The 14,030-nt window shown below is 34.6% G+C and overlaps 1 protein-coding gene across 6 annotated transcripts in view; it reads right to left on the bottom strand.

The window, feature by feature from the left end:
* The window catches only part of LRBA (LPS responsive beige-like anchor protein), a 781,419-nt gene that overhangs the window by 162,174 nt on the left and 605,215 nt on the right, over positions 1 to 14,030 (bottom strand). For all 6 annotated transcript variants that reach the window (XM_019441290.2, XM_019441289.2, XM_019441291.2 and 3 more), the window contains exons 45-46: positions 3,072 to 3,212; positions 1,914 to 2,033 (exon numbers count right to left, since the gene is read on the bottom strand). In XM_019441290.2, coding sequence (XP_019296835.1) covers positions 1,914 to 2,033; positions 3,072 to 3,212 — 261 coding nt within the window. The remainder of the gene's footprint in view (positions 1 to 1,913; positions 2,034 to 3,071; positions 3,213 to 14,030) is intronic.

Here is a 14,030-nt window from a genome sequence, read left to right as displayed (position 1 = left end):
GGATCTATCAGAAGTACCTGCTGTCCAACAAAGCATTAAGCAGGAATGTCTAGTACTTAGGGGTAGAAAGCTGAAGATATACACACTGTCTGTTTATTATGGAGCAGGAAAAAAAAATCAAATTCATGCTTTTATTTTTAAATTTCAAGTACCAAATTCAAGTACGAGGTTATAACTTGGTCATGAGATGCTTAATAAATGAAGGAATTAACAAATTTTTTTTAAAAATCATGTCTTCAATTTGACAAAAAAATTAGGTTTAACACTATTTTCATGTGTCCATATCCCTTACTTCTCAAAAGAGGTAAATGAGTAATTCAATAGCTTTGGGATCAGAAGTAGAACTCAACAATAATTATTAAATCTATTAGCTATTCTCATTTACTGTTATCTAATTACTCATTTCTTTTTTTTTTTTTAACGTTTATTTATTTATTTTTGGGACAGAGAGAGACAGAGCATGAATGGGGGAGGGTCAGAGAGAGGGAGACACAGAATCTGAAACAGGCTCCAGGCTCTGAGCTGTCAGCACAGAGCCCGACGCGGGGCTCGAACTCACGGACCGTGAGATCATGACCTGAGGTGAAGTCGGCAGGTGAAGTCGGCCGCTTAACCGATTGAGCCACCCAGGCTCCCCCTAATTACTCATTTCAAAATTATCTACTGATGATTCTTTTTTTTTTTTTTTAAAGTAAGCTCTGGGCCCAATGAGGGGCTTAAACTCATAAGCCTCAGATCAAGAGTCACTTGCTCTACCAACTGAGCCAGCCAGGAGCTCCTCTACTGATAACTCTTAAAGAATAAGATATATAATTTCAAGAGAATTTCAGAGTACATTATTTGCAATATCAAAAAATCCTATCAATTTACCCAAATAAAAGATTCCTTCATATAATGTAATCTTCAATAAAATAGCTTTGATAGAGGCAATGTTATACTCTACTATAAGATAAAGTGTGTGAATACATTTTATAAAGTATCATATTAAAATATATAATTATCATATTAATTTTTTAAAGTACTCTATAGTAACATGTTTAAACATTAGTAATGTAGCTTTTCCTCTTCTAAACCCCAATATTTCTTATATGGTGCCTATCATTTTCTTCCATATAGTATAAATAGTTACACATAAATCATATTTCTTTATGAGACCATAAGGAGTTTACATCCATAGGCATATCTCAGTATATTCAACAGCATCTGACCCAGCAGATAGAGACATTATGTTATGAAAGTAAAATACTGTAATTTCTGAGGGTAGAAACAAAGATCTAGTATGAATTATGTTAGCTACTGTGCAAAGTTTTTGATTTTTTCCAGTAGTGAACATATAGATAGGAGCAGAACTCTTCTTTCCCCTCACTAATAGTGCAGTTTTATACCAAAGAGAAGCAGGTATGAATTTAGAACTGGTAGCAGGTAAAAGAGGATTACCTTAAGAAAAGACACATGAGATCTATAAAATAAAATGAAATGAAATGAAATAAAATACATTAAATTAAAATGCTGAGATTCTTCTCACAGTATTTTACTGACTGTATTAATTTTATTCACTGAGTCTGGAATGCCATTAAGCATGCTATCTTACATTCATACTACTATATTTTTCCTTTAAAAAAATACTTAAAGGAAGCAGAAAAACAACCATTCTACAACTAAAGAGAAAGAGACAGGGAGACATACAGCAGGTAGTGACAGACAAAGAAAAGAGAGAGATAGGCAGAGAGAAATTCTATACAGTGGTTCTTGGTCATTTAATTAAAGCTTCAGGCTTTGAGGCTTCTCTTCAGTAAACAGTGCTACACTGCTAGGAGAGAAATTGTCAACATTCATTCAACAAGGAACATACTGACAATAATAACTGTAAAATCAAACATTTCTGGGTGAAAAAAAAAGAAACATTTCTGTACCTTAATATCAGATGTATCACGCTGACAGTTTCGCCAGGCTCTGGAAACTGATGAAAAGGTTCGATCTGCATGATCAAATTTCCCTCCTTGCAAATTTAGGAAATAAGTTGTGAAAGGTTCCTAAAAAATAAGCAATTAAAAAAATTGGTATGTTTCCTCATGCATACAAATATGGTTTTTATAAATCATTATATTTAGATACTGTAATGACTAATAGACATTAACCAGATATATACAAACTAGATATAGAATGGGAATTCTATCTAAATTACTACATTAATGTACTTAAATTATTTTTGTTTCAGAACAAAAGAAATATTTCCAAATTTTGGCATTTTCAACATTTTTCAGATTCTCTTCTTTTCCAAGAACAATTTATTAATAAAATTCAGACATATATTAGATTGCATTTTCTTCATAATATAGGGGAATAGCCTAATATGTAATTTTCTGATTGTTATGGCTCAATATTTAATTTATGATTAAGAAAAGAAAAATGTTTAGAAGATTTAAAAGCCTCCTCTTAGTTAAAGAACACTTAAACACATATTAGTGGATAATTGCTTGAAATTAGCTAAGCACTATAAATTACTTCTAGGATTTATGTCTGCCTTACCCTTCTAACAAGCTTTAATTAATGATGTGCTGCTAATGCTTTCCCAAAGAAATTACTTTCTAGTAGATGAATCACCTTTCAATTTTACAGAAACATTTCTTGTTTAACCAATATATTATCAATACACAGCAGCCTTGGTATAATCTATAAACATACCTTATTCCATTTGGGGCAACTGAAGTTTCTGAAACATATGAATGTATGTCTATCTTAACAAAATCTTATTTAGCTCTTATTTTAATAGACTCTATTTCAAATAACCTATGTTACAATTTAGAGTCTGAGGAGATATCGACCATTTGAAGAGGCAAATTTAAGAAAAAAAAATTCACATCGTTCCAGGTGAAACATTTTCAAGGCTATTCTATTGTAAAATGTTATCAGATACATACCAAATGGGATAAAGAGAGATTTATAATTAGAAATCTAATCACTGAAAAAAAATTAGCATTCAAAAAAGATGTTGATGACTTTTAATTACTGCATATTCTTCACAACACTGAATTTATGTATTCATGGTTTATTACTCAAACTGAACTTACTATTCTTAGCAGCCATGCAAGAACGAAACTTGCAGTTGAGTAATGAGTACCATAGTGGAACCTGGGAACCTGATCATCTTCCCACGATTCATAACGTTCTGCAAAGAATGCTGCTCTTTTTGGATTCAAAGCTCCTACTGGCTGCCAATAGAGAAGGAAAAAACAAAATAAGAATGCATAAATGTAATCATCTTTTATTTCTTTCTTCAAGTGTTGTCCTATTAGCCAGTGTGAAAGTGAATTTTAAAAGACATATATACACTATTGGAGCTAAAACATTGTGTTATATACAGAGAGTGGATAGAATTTTTTTTTCCAATGCAGGTTAAACATACACAAAAAAGTGAAAGAAGAAACCGGTCATTTCTCAATGAGTCCAATTTCTGTTGAATACAGGTTTTTAATCAGCCCATAACAAGCATTTTCATAAAGACAATTACATAAAGTGAGTATTAGCTATATAATACTTTGGAAAGCACCTATAAAATCCTATTTAGTTAATTAGAAGCAACAACCAGAAACACAATCTTGATGTTAGAGGATTAATTTACAATAGCTTCTAAGAAGAAGATGAAACAAAACTGGAAGGGAACGAGGAGTGTAAGGAAGAGACTGAGTGAAAAGGGATTAATGTAAATCTAGAAATTTCTACTAGTATACATAAAAGTAGAATTTAGAATATAAAAAATCCCTGCCTAAAATATAAAAAATATATATATGTATATGTATATATATTATATATACAAACATTCAAAGAATAGAAGACAGAGTACCAGCTTGTACCAAAAAATAATACATTATAGCAGAGGGCCAAAAAGCAGTATAGCAAAGTGTTGAAGAACGTGGCCTCACTGGGATAGTAATAGCACCCAGTCAGAAGGTTGTTTTGAAAATGAATAATCACATGTAAAGTCCTACAAACCATGCGTGACAACATTCAATGATTGCTAACTATTTCTTTTAAGATTATCTTCCAGAATTGGGGTAAAGTTTGATTGAAATAATAGCCTGTAAAACCCCTGGAACATCGCTTGGCATAAGATAGTAGCTTGATAAACGTTATCTGGTATCAGTATTGTTGCTGTAGCTGTTGTTACTTAGGGAATACACGAACTCCATTAAAAACTATGCAAAATTTTGTGTGATTATGCACATGTACATTTTCTTAAGGAAGGCATACAGAGTATTAAGATTCTCAGAGGGGTCTGATGGCTCAAAGAATGTTAGAATCAACTGCTTCAAGTAATAACTCATTTTCATAAGACATTCTGATCTCTAGAAAATGTCTATTCTTTATTTAAAATATAACTACCATTTCACTGAAAAAAAGCTATATATAAGGTTACTTAATGAAAACTTAGGAGTTAGTCACTCTTGACTAATAAGAGGAAGAAAATACTTAAATTTATCTTATTATTTATGGGGGATATGTGTTAAACTGCAATAAATAAAAAATGTGGGTTTAAAAACAGACGTATTCAGAAATATTCTGTTAAAAATGAAGCAAAGTTGAATTTGTTTTTAAATTGCTTTTCACGTTAACATGTGATTTAAAGCAACATTTTAAATTCATCATTTTGGCTATCTTATGTTAATTGTTAACTATTTTTTAAAACTATTTATCTTTAGCACTGTCCTTTCTATAGATTGGTTTGAATCAATATTGTAAGTCATTTTTTACTGTACAAGCAAATCTTCAAAAAATCTTTCATTGATTACTATTTTAAATCAGTATCATGGTACACTAATTTAAAATGCCATCTTTTAAAGCAGTAGTTTCTGTACAGAAGAATTAAATCTGATTTACTACATTTATGCCAGTTAAGAATGAAAGTGACTCCAAAAAATCTTTGTTACAAAACCAATTTGGAATGCCTTTAAATGTATTTTAGTTGTTGTCCCCAAAGACTGAGGCATGCAAAAGGAAAGAAAGAAGAAATAAAATCATTGGAAGACAAATTATGTGAATTAAAAATAGAATCAATGCTCTTTTTGTATAGTTCTGCAGCATATTAAGTATTCACTTTATCTGCTATTTTTATTACTCTCCAAATGAGTATACCTCCAAAATCAATAGTTATAGAATCACGTTTCTTGAATATAATGCTAAAACCAATTAGGATTGATTTCACCAGCATCTGAGAAAAAAATGGCATCGTGCAGAGATCCATATAGGTAGAACCCACAGTATTGATTCTGGCTGTTATTGTTACAGTTGGTTTCTGAAGCCTGCTACAGGACAGCTATCAAGACATACCACATTTATTTGTAAGCATATAAAAAAGAAGTCCCCAAATAAAAGAAGGTTAAAAAAAAAAAAAAAAAGACCAGTGGAGCTGTGCAATGACAATGATACACTATCAGCTTACTCAGAGAAGTTACAGTGGGAATACACACATTGAATTATACATTACGCGAAAGCACTGATTTATTGTGGTAATAACATCCACCTCATTAAAAGATTCTGCTTTGCTGCAGTTGGAAGGCTACATATTGTTTACTGCTATAAATTAATGGCAGTGCAAAGAAGACTGTGGAACCATCCTAACAATAGATCTGTAATGACAGTGCTGTATATCACAGCTTCCTCAGCAGCTTCATAATAAAATGGAGACAATGTATTGAGCTAATACATTCTACCATGCTGGCCCATATTTTTCTGACAACTGCTTTAAAAGATGAGCTGAATCCAACTACGTTATAATGCTGCAAAACATTTAACTAAGCAAGAGTCAGTCATACACCAAAGTGCTTCGTAGCATTTTTAAAACATTGTCTAAATCAGCATTTCAAGATGTTTATTCATCTCTGCAAAAGAACTAAAAGTAAATGCTGATGGCTCCTCTTACTTACACAGTATATTAAGAGTAACAATTGGAAGGCAATTCAAGAAGATGCCTAGCACTATCTCCTACAGGGAGTTCTTTGTACAGTTTAACTATAAAAGCTTGACAGAGTTATTTTTTTACATCAGCAAATTGATTAAGGGAAGAAGAGCAAAAATACTGGTCATTTAAAATGGTCATAACTTCCTGGAAAAAAATCAATAAAAAATAGGTATTGATTAGAGAGGTGCAATTCAAGGTCATAACAAAGTAAAAATAAATAGCCCTAGGACATAGAAGAATAATTTTTAAAACTATAAAAAGCTAATACAATTATATAAGATTTTTAAATCTACAGAATAAAAAGCACTTCCACCAAAACAAGATAAAAAAGTGGTTCAAATAAAACAGAATAATTTAAAAATTACACTGTGAGGACTACGAACAGAAGCATTACATTTGGAAAAAATAGAAGAATCTGGATTAACATAGGAAAAGAAAAAAATAAAGAAAAAACCCACCAAAACCCTTGAAAATGTATAAATAGAAAAAAAAATCACTATTCTTAGGATATTCTAATCTCACAAATAGCAAAATTGACAACTGTGGTAGAGTGATAAGTAATTTTTTTTAACAACTCTTTTTTTTTTAATTTTAGAGAAAGAGAGTGCAAACAGGGGAGAGGGGCAAAGGGAGACAAAATCCCAAGCAGGCTCCATACTCAGCATGGAGCCTGGTGCAGGACTCGATCCAACCATCCTGGGATCATGACCTGACCCGAAATTAAAAGCCAGATACTCAACTGACTGAGCTACCCAGCTGCCCAAGTGTATGTATTCTGTTTGAGAAATAATAATAACCCTTCCAGAGCAAGATATGCAAAACAAAACTTTCTAAATCAAGTGTCCTAAGAGTATTACAATTAAAAAAAAAATCTTTTTATTACCTTTCTTGAGAAGTAATCTTGCTAATTAGTAGAGAAACAAAAATACTGCATGTAAAATGCCCAACTCAGTGCCTGGCATACAGTAAGTTATTCATTATATTACTATTTTGCAGTTTATTTGATGAATAATATTAAAGAAAAAAAGCTACTAAACAAGCCTGATGAAATTAGCAGAGTCTGTTAGGAAAAAGGTAATTAAACATCATAATCTTCTAATGGTACATATGGTACTGTGCATTATCTGTCAGAAGCCCAATAGTACACAGTAGTCCCAATAAGCTACATTATCCTACCTCAAGAAAATAACTAAAAGCAAAACTACTCTTCAGAAGTCCAAAGGGCGTCCAAACGTTACTATGAAAAGCATATGAAATGTCAAGCAAATTACAATCATCTTCTACTACATCAATTAAAAATAAACTGCTTTGGTTTCATAGACCCCTTCAAAGGCATATAACAGACTTTCATCTAATTACTAGTAAAAGTTAACTGTAAAAAGAAAAGGCTTTTTTAGAGTTGATACATTCTAAGTTTTTTTTCTTTTCCTGGGATCATGACCTGAGCTGAAATCAAAAGCTGGATGCTCAGCTGACTGAGCCACCAAGATGTCCCTAGATACCCTTGTTTAAAATTTCTGTTAATGTTTATTTTTTAGAGAGAGAGAGAGACAGAAAGAGACAGAGAGAGAGAGAACAAGCGGGGGGGGGGGGGGGGGGGGGAGAGAAAGAGGGAGGGAGGGAGAGAAAAGGAGACAGAATCCAAAGCAGGCTCCAGGCTCTGAGCTGTCAGCACAGAGCCCGATGGGGGACTCAAACCCATGAACGGTGAGATCCTGACCTGAGCCAAAGTCTGACACTTACCCAACTGAGCCACCCAAGTGCACCTAGATATCCCTGTTTTAAAAATGAAGAAGTATCTTGAGTGACCTAATTCAAAACCAACATAAATCTAGGAGACACAAATTCAGTGCTCAAAAATCCAGTTTTGGATCATTTTATCCATCTAAAAACTGTTGTATTAATTAAAAATTGCTTTTCCTAATTTCAAAAATTTCCCAATTTCTTACATTTCCATTTTTTAAATATGATACTTACTTAACAAGTTGACACAAAGGCTAATAATTTATGTAAAGTGCTTAGCAGAGATCCTGGCACAAAGAAAGTACTTGACAAGCACAGCTGCTATGAATGTTGTTGTAACTGTTATTACCACCATGACTGACATAAATCCTTCTTCCTTTTGAGATTTATATGTTAACTTTTCTAATTTATATCAACCTTTCAGAAGTGAAGTTCCAAACTCTTGGACCATGATTACAGTTACTAAGAAAGTTAAAGGGAATTGGCAAGGAATTTCACAAATTCAACAAAGCAGAAATTTGCTTAACAAATTCCCCTTTTAAAATCCAAGTCTCAAAGAGTTTTTTACATCTTTCTGTAAGGCCTTCTTTGGAAAATCATTAGATACTATGTGGGATAAGAAGCAGAAGAGAAATTTAAAGAAGAAGTAAAAGATTGTTCTGGCATACAAGACACAGAAATAGGGCCTTTGGAAACATTAAAGGATAGGATATCATAAAAAATACATTTTGTAGTTACAGGGTAGTGGTGAAGAGATGTTAAAAGTGAAAAGGGGCTCAGGAAGGAGAGGCAAAAGAGCGTAACTACTTTCAGGATCTTGCTTAGGATCTGGATGACTGGCCTAAAGCCATCTGCCAATGTCATCTTCATTTGGTATGATTAGGAAACTGGAAACATCCTTTAATTCTATGACTACACATAAAGCCTGCCTTACAGCATTTACGAGGTCATGAGCAAGACAGGTTATACATTATTTTGTTTTTTCCTGGAAGTAGGGTAGGCCTACAGACACTGAAAGAGGGCCATTGCAAAATAAGGGCTAAAAACTAGCAAAGAAAAAAGAACAAAATTGTTGAACTCAATGTTATAGGAATCCAATGTTATATGTTATAAAAATGCCAGATTAAAGGACTGAAGATTGTTAATTACGTAAAAGGTATCTCATATTCATGGATGGATTAAACAAAAAAAAAATTCAAATTCAGAGGATGAAAGAGGATGGACTATCAGCAAATGTGATATCCTAAGAGACAATCATTCTGATTAGAGAATAATGATTTGTTTTATAAGATTACAGAAAATAAATATGGTATACAGACTTAAGGGTCCAGTCGATCTGATGACAATGCTACCATTTATTGGGTATAAGTGAAGGTTCTAAGAATCTTACACAAATTACCTCATATTCACAACAACCCCTTAATATATAAACCTATTAGCATTCCTAATTTATAGGCAAGAAAGTTGAGTCAGAGAAGTTAAATGACTACTAATGATTGGTTACCTAGACAGTGACAAGGACAAGATTTAGAACTTACTCTAACTATACTGACTAGCAGATCCTAGAAAGATCTGGGTTATGTGAGTTGACAAAAATGCTGGTGCTGAATTTGTAAAGCCATTAGAACCCTTTCATGGGAGGCTTAGACTAAAGATCCTTTTGAAAAAGTGCTATTTACATTTGTATCCCCCTACCTATCTAATGTGTGTGGATATCACTTTAGCAGAAGGTTACACAAATGAATTTAAAAAAAGAATATTTTGCTTGGGGACATGGAAAGATGCCTGGCAAAAAAAGCTTAGGAAAAAAAGTGAACAAAAATAGATTAAGTGTGGTCACTAAAGTTTATGGCTTTACTTTTCTGTTAATTTTTGTATTTATATATCTGCATCCATTAACCCCGTACCAGCCTTTCATTCTCTGTGCCCCTAAGGCTTTTTAAAGAAGCCACTGAATTTTATTCTGTGCATCTCCACGACCTGCCTTCTTCCCCCACCAGCAAAAGAAGAAAATAAACGAACAGCCTCTGTCATTGAAGCCATGTTGCCACTGTTAGGGGGTGCAGCAACTATTTTGTGTCAGCTGTAGCAGCTCTTTTATCTAAATGACAAGTATAACAAACAGCCTGATCAGCATTTTTACTCAACCTTGGCTTTTAGGGTATTTTGTCACATGCTATATATGGCTGAAATGGTTCAGCACTTATCTTCACACACTCTACATTTTATTTAATATTGTCAAGAAGAAAATTTCATTGGCACACTACTGTGGCTTTTAGAGTTAACAAATAAGCACTTTTGTTTTCAAGTACCAGAGTAGCTTTTAATCCCTTGAAAACACACTTTCTTGCAAGTGGTATTAAACATATACCCTCTATACTATTTCAATTTAACGAACACATCTTGGGAAAAAGAAAGTATTCCGTTTTACTTATTGTACCTATGTAGAATCTAAATCATTTCGAATGCTCACACTGGTAGATTTAGTAGCCTCTGTAGTTCTATGTTATTCAGCTACGGTTCACATTAAGTGATAGATTTTTACCTGACTTTGAGAAAGGCACATAAATTGATTAGAATAATCTGATAATCCAATGCCAGTGTTGAGCTAAATGCCTGGAAGAACCCCCAAAAAAAACAATTTGACAATCCAAGGCCACAGGGAAAAAACATTTTAAGTAATTATGAAAATGGTAAACACCCAAGAGGCCCAAACCTGATATAATAAAGCCTATTCATTTTCAGATAGATTCAACTCTCCACTTAAAGAAATGGTTAAGAGCACTGACATCAGGAGTTTCAGTTCAAGATGATGACATAAGTTCCTGAACTCACCTCTTCCCATGGACAAACTGAATCTACAGTTACACATGGATTAATTCCCTCTGGAAGAAATCCTGCTACTAGCTGCACTACACATCAGGCAAATGAGAAAAAAAAGCCCACATCATAACAGGTGCGAAAGTCTGTGACACATTCTTGCCGTAAATCTCACCTCCAAGACATACAATTGGGAAGGAACTCACAACTCACAGCTCCTCCCTAAGGAGTGATGGTTTTGGGCCTAACATGTAGCACCCCAATGTTTAAGACTTCCACCTGTGAGAAAGGCCCCCAGAATGCCTAGCTCTGAAAGCCAAGGAGGCTTGCGTCCATGAGACCATAAGACAATACAAAAACAAAAACAGAAACACAGTTCTTAACTGGCTCAGGAGGACTCAGCTTGGCCATCCCCCAGAGCTCAGCGCTGAGAGAGCAGACATAAACGCCCATCTCCCAGTCTTTCCTTGAAAGAGGCCTATCTGCACATCTTAAAAGCTGCAGCCTCAGAGTCAGGATCCTAATTTAACACAAATCTAGGAACTGCAATCCTCCCCTGAGACCAGAGAAGCCAGCAGACACCGTATCTGCATTCTCTCTGTATGTAGTCCTCTCCAAATCACCAATGTCACCCTGGAAGGAGCTCGTACACTGGTCTGGCACTTCAGCTTTCATGGCTGCCATCTAGAAAACGTACCCCTTGATCACCTGGTTCTTGTGGCCATCAGGGCTTGTGTTCACCGTTTGTAGCAAACAAACAGTTCTTTAACAGGCTATCATCTGGGGGCTCAATGTCCAGTTCCCAGTCTTTCCCTGAAAGAGGTCTACTTGTAAACTTTAAAAGCTCTTGCCCGAGGGTCTGGCATCCAATCAGCCTGCACCTACTGCTGACTGAGACACTTACTTTTGGGGCACTGATAGGTCTTAGAACACTGTCAACGACTGGGAGCAACTAAGAACAAACAAGGTGGCTTAGACAATCAGTTAGTTTTGAGAGATAGAACGTGATTTGCTATTAATGAGGACAGGCACAAAATACTACCCACTTCCCCAAATCTTTTTCTTATAATGAATAAAAACTGTTAGGCTGATGGAGGAGGAATACCAATGCTCTCATCCCAGGGTCCGGAAGAGAGACAGGTAACTCTATACTATCCCTACGACCAGACAAAAATCTACTGCTTCTGGTGTAAGGTAAAAGTAAAAGCTCTTTTACCCAGAAGAGGGGGAAAATCTTTGAGCCAGGATTCTTCACTGGTCCAAAAGACAGGTTTGCTATTATTGGAAGAGGGATGAGAAAATCTCTCTGGCCTAAGACCTACCACAAACACAAGAAAGGGTCTGGATGTCATGCAGAGTATGGGCAAGAACACTGAGAAGGCCCAGTGAGAATAACCCATAGCATTCATCACAGAGTGATGCTGGATCAGGGGAATGAAGAAGTTGCCCTACCCCGACCATAAGCCTTACACTGGGTCACGAGCAACAGCCATCTACCTCTGGGGAAAGGCAACAGAGGAGAGAGAAAAAGTCCTCAGTGGCACAGGCATTGAGGGCCTGCCAGAGAGTAGAGCAGAAGCAGTGAGACAAAATCTCTAACACCCTAGGGCCCATGCTAAGGACAAATTCAAATGGAAGAACTGAAGGAATTTGTGAAAATGTGCTACACTAGAAGTAACAATGATGACAAGAAACCCAACTGAGCTCACCGACTGTCTACATGGACTGAACTCCCCACACAAATTGCTGATATAAGAAAAGGCACCCATATTTCTGGGCATAAAATATTATTCACATCCCAGTCTCTAATTCAACCAAAAATTATGAGATGCTTAAAATAATAAGAAAACCATGACCCACTGTGAAGAAACAAAGCAATCAAAAGAACCAGCCTCAGAGATAATATAGGTGTCGGAACCATCAGACAGGTTATTTAAAATAACTATAATTCACATACTAACAGATCTAGCAGAAAAAGTGGAAAACTTACACAAACAGGTGGGAAATTGCAACAGAGAAGGAAACTATAAAAAAAAGAATCAAATATAAATGCTAGAAACAAACAAACAAAAATCAGAAGCGAAGAATTCTTCTGATGACCTTATGAGCAGAGTAGACACAGCTAAGAAAATAATAAGTAAATTTTAAGGTAGATTAATAGAAAAAAATATTGCAAGTAATAAAATAATGCTGCCATGGCTATATTAATATCAAAAAAAAAAAAGAATTCAGGACATGGAATATTACCAAATATAATGATAAAGGGACCATTTATCAAGAAAACCTAACAGTTTGAAATTAGTTTCCTAGGGTTCTTGTTACAAAGTACCGCAAACTGAGGGTGGCTTAAAACAATAGAAATGTATTGTCTCATAGTCCTGGAGTTTAAAAGTCCAAAATCAACTTGTTGGCAGAGCCATGTTCTCTCTGAAGCCTCTAGCGGGAAAATGTTTCCTCCCTTCTTCCAGTTTCTTGGAGCCCCAGGTGTTCCTGGACTGTGGCAACCTAACTCCAATCTCTATTTCCATCACCACATGGTATTTATTCCTCTGATGTCTGTCTTAAATGGTGTTTTCACCTTCCTATAAGGACACCAGTCATATTGGATTTGGGCCTACTCTAATGACCTCATCTTAACTTGATTACAAATAAGGTCATATATACAGGTACCCTAGTACTTGTGAGGACTTCAATATATCATTTTGAGAGACACAATTCAACTCACAATATGTACCAAAAGCAAATGATTCAAATACATAAAACAAAAATTGATAGAAATAAAAAAAACATACAGACAAATCTAAATTGTAGTTGGAGACTTCAATACTCCTCTCATTTACATTAATCAATACAGCATGTAGAAAATCAGTGAAAATATAGAAGATATGAACAACACTATTAACCAATTTTACCTAATTGGTTGTAAATGACATGTATAGAACACTTTACCCAACAACAGAATACATATTCTTTTCAAGTACACACAGAGCAATAACCAGCATAGACCATATTCTGAGCAATAAAGCAAATTTCAACTCATTTTTAAAAATAAAAATCATACAAAGTATGTTCAACAATCATAATGGAATTAAACAAGAAATCAACAGGAGAAAGATGTCTGACAAATCCCCAAACCTGTGGGGGGTGGGGGGTAGGAAACTCTTCTAAATAATCCATGAGAAAGTCACAAGGAAATTTAGAAAATATTTTGAATGAAATAAAAATAAAAATACAATATATAAAAATTTGTTGGGCTTTGTAACATCAATGCTTTGAGAAAAATTTGTAGCATTGCATTTTTACATCAGAAAGAAAAATAAATCTCAAATCAAAAGATTAAAGCATTCACCTGAAAATCCCAAAAAAGGAAGAGGAATTAAATCCAAATCAAGAAGAAAAGTAGGAGAAAAAGCAAAGAGCACTGAACACAGGAAAAGCAACAGAAGAATAAATAAACTACACAGCCAGGCTGATCGGGGGTGGAGAAGGGAAGGGGAGAAAGAAAGAA

This window comes from Panthera pardus, unplaced genomic scaffold (assembly GCF_024362965.1).
Source record: "Panthera pardus isolate Hobbes unplaced genomic scaffold, ASM2436296v1 HiC_scaffold_13, whole genome shotgun sequence".
Classification (NCBI taxonomy): Eukaryota; Metazoa; Chordata; class Mammalia; order Carnivora; family Felidae; genus Panthera; species Panthera pardus.
The sequence above is the reverse complement of the archived record's forward strand: the minus strand, read 5'-3'. Positions and strand labels throughout refer to the sequence as shown.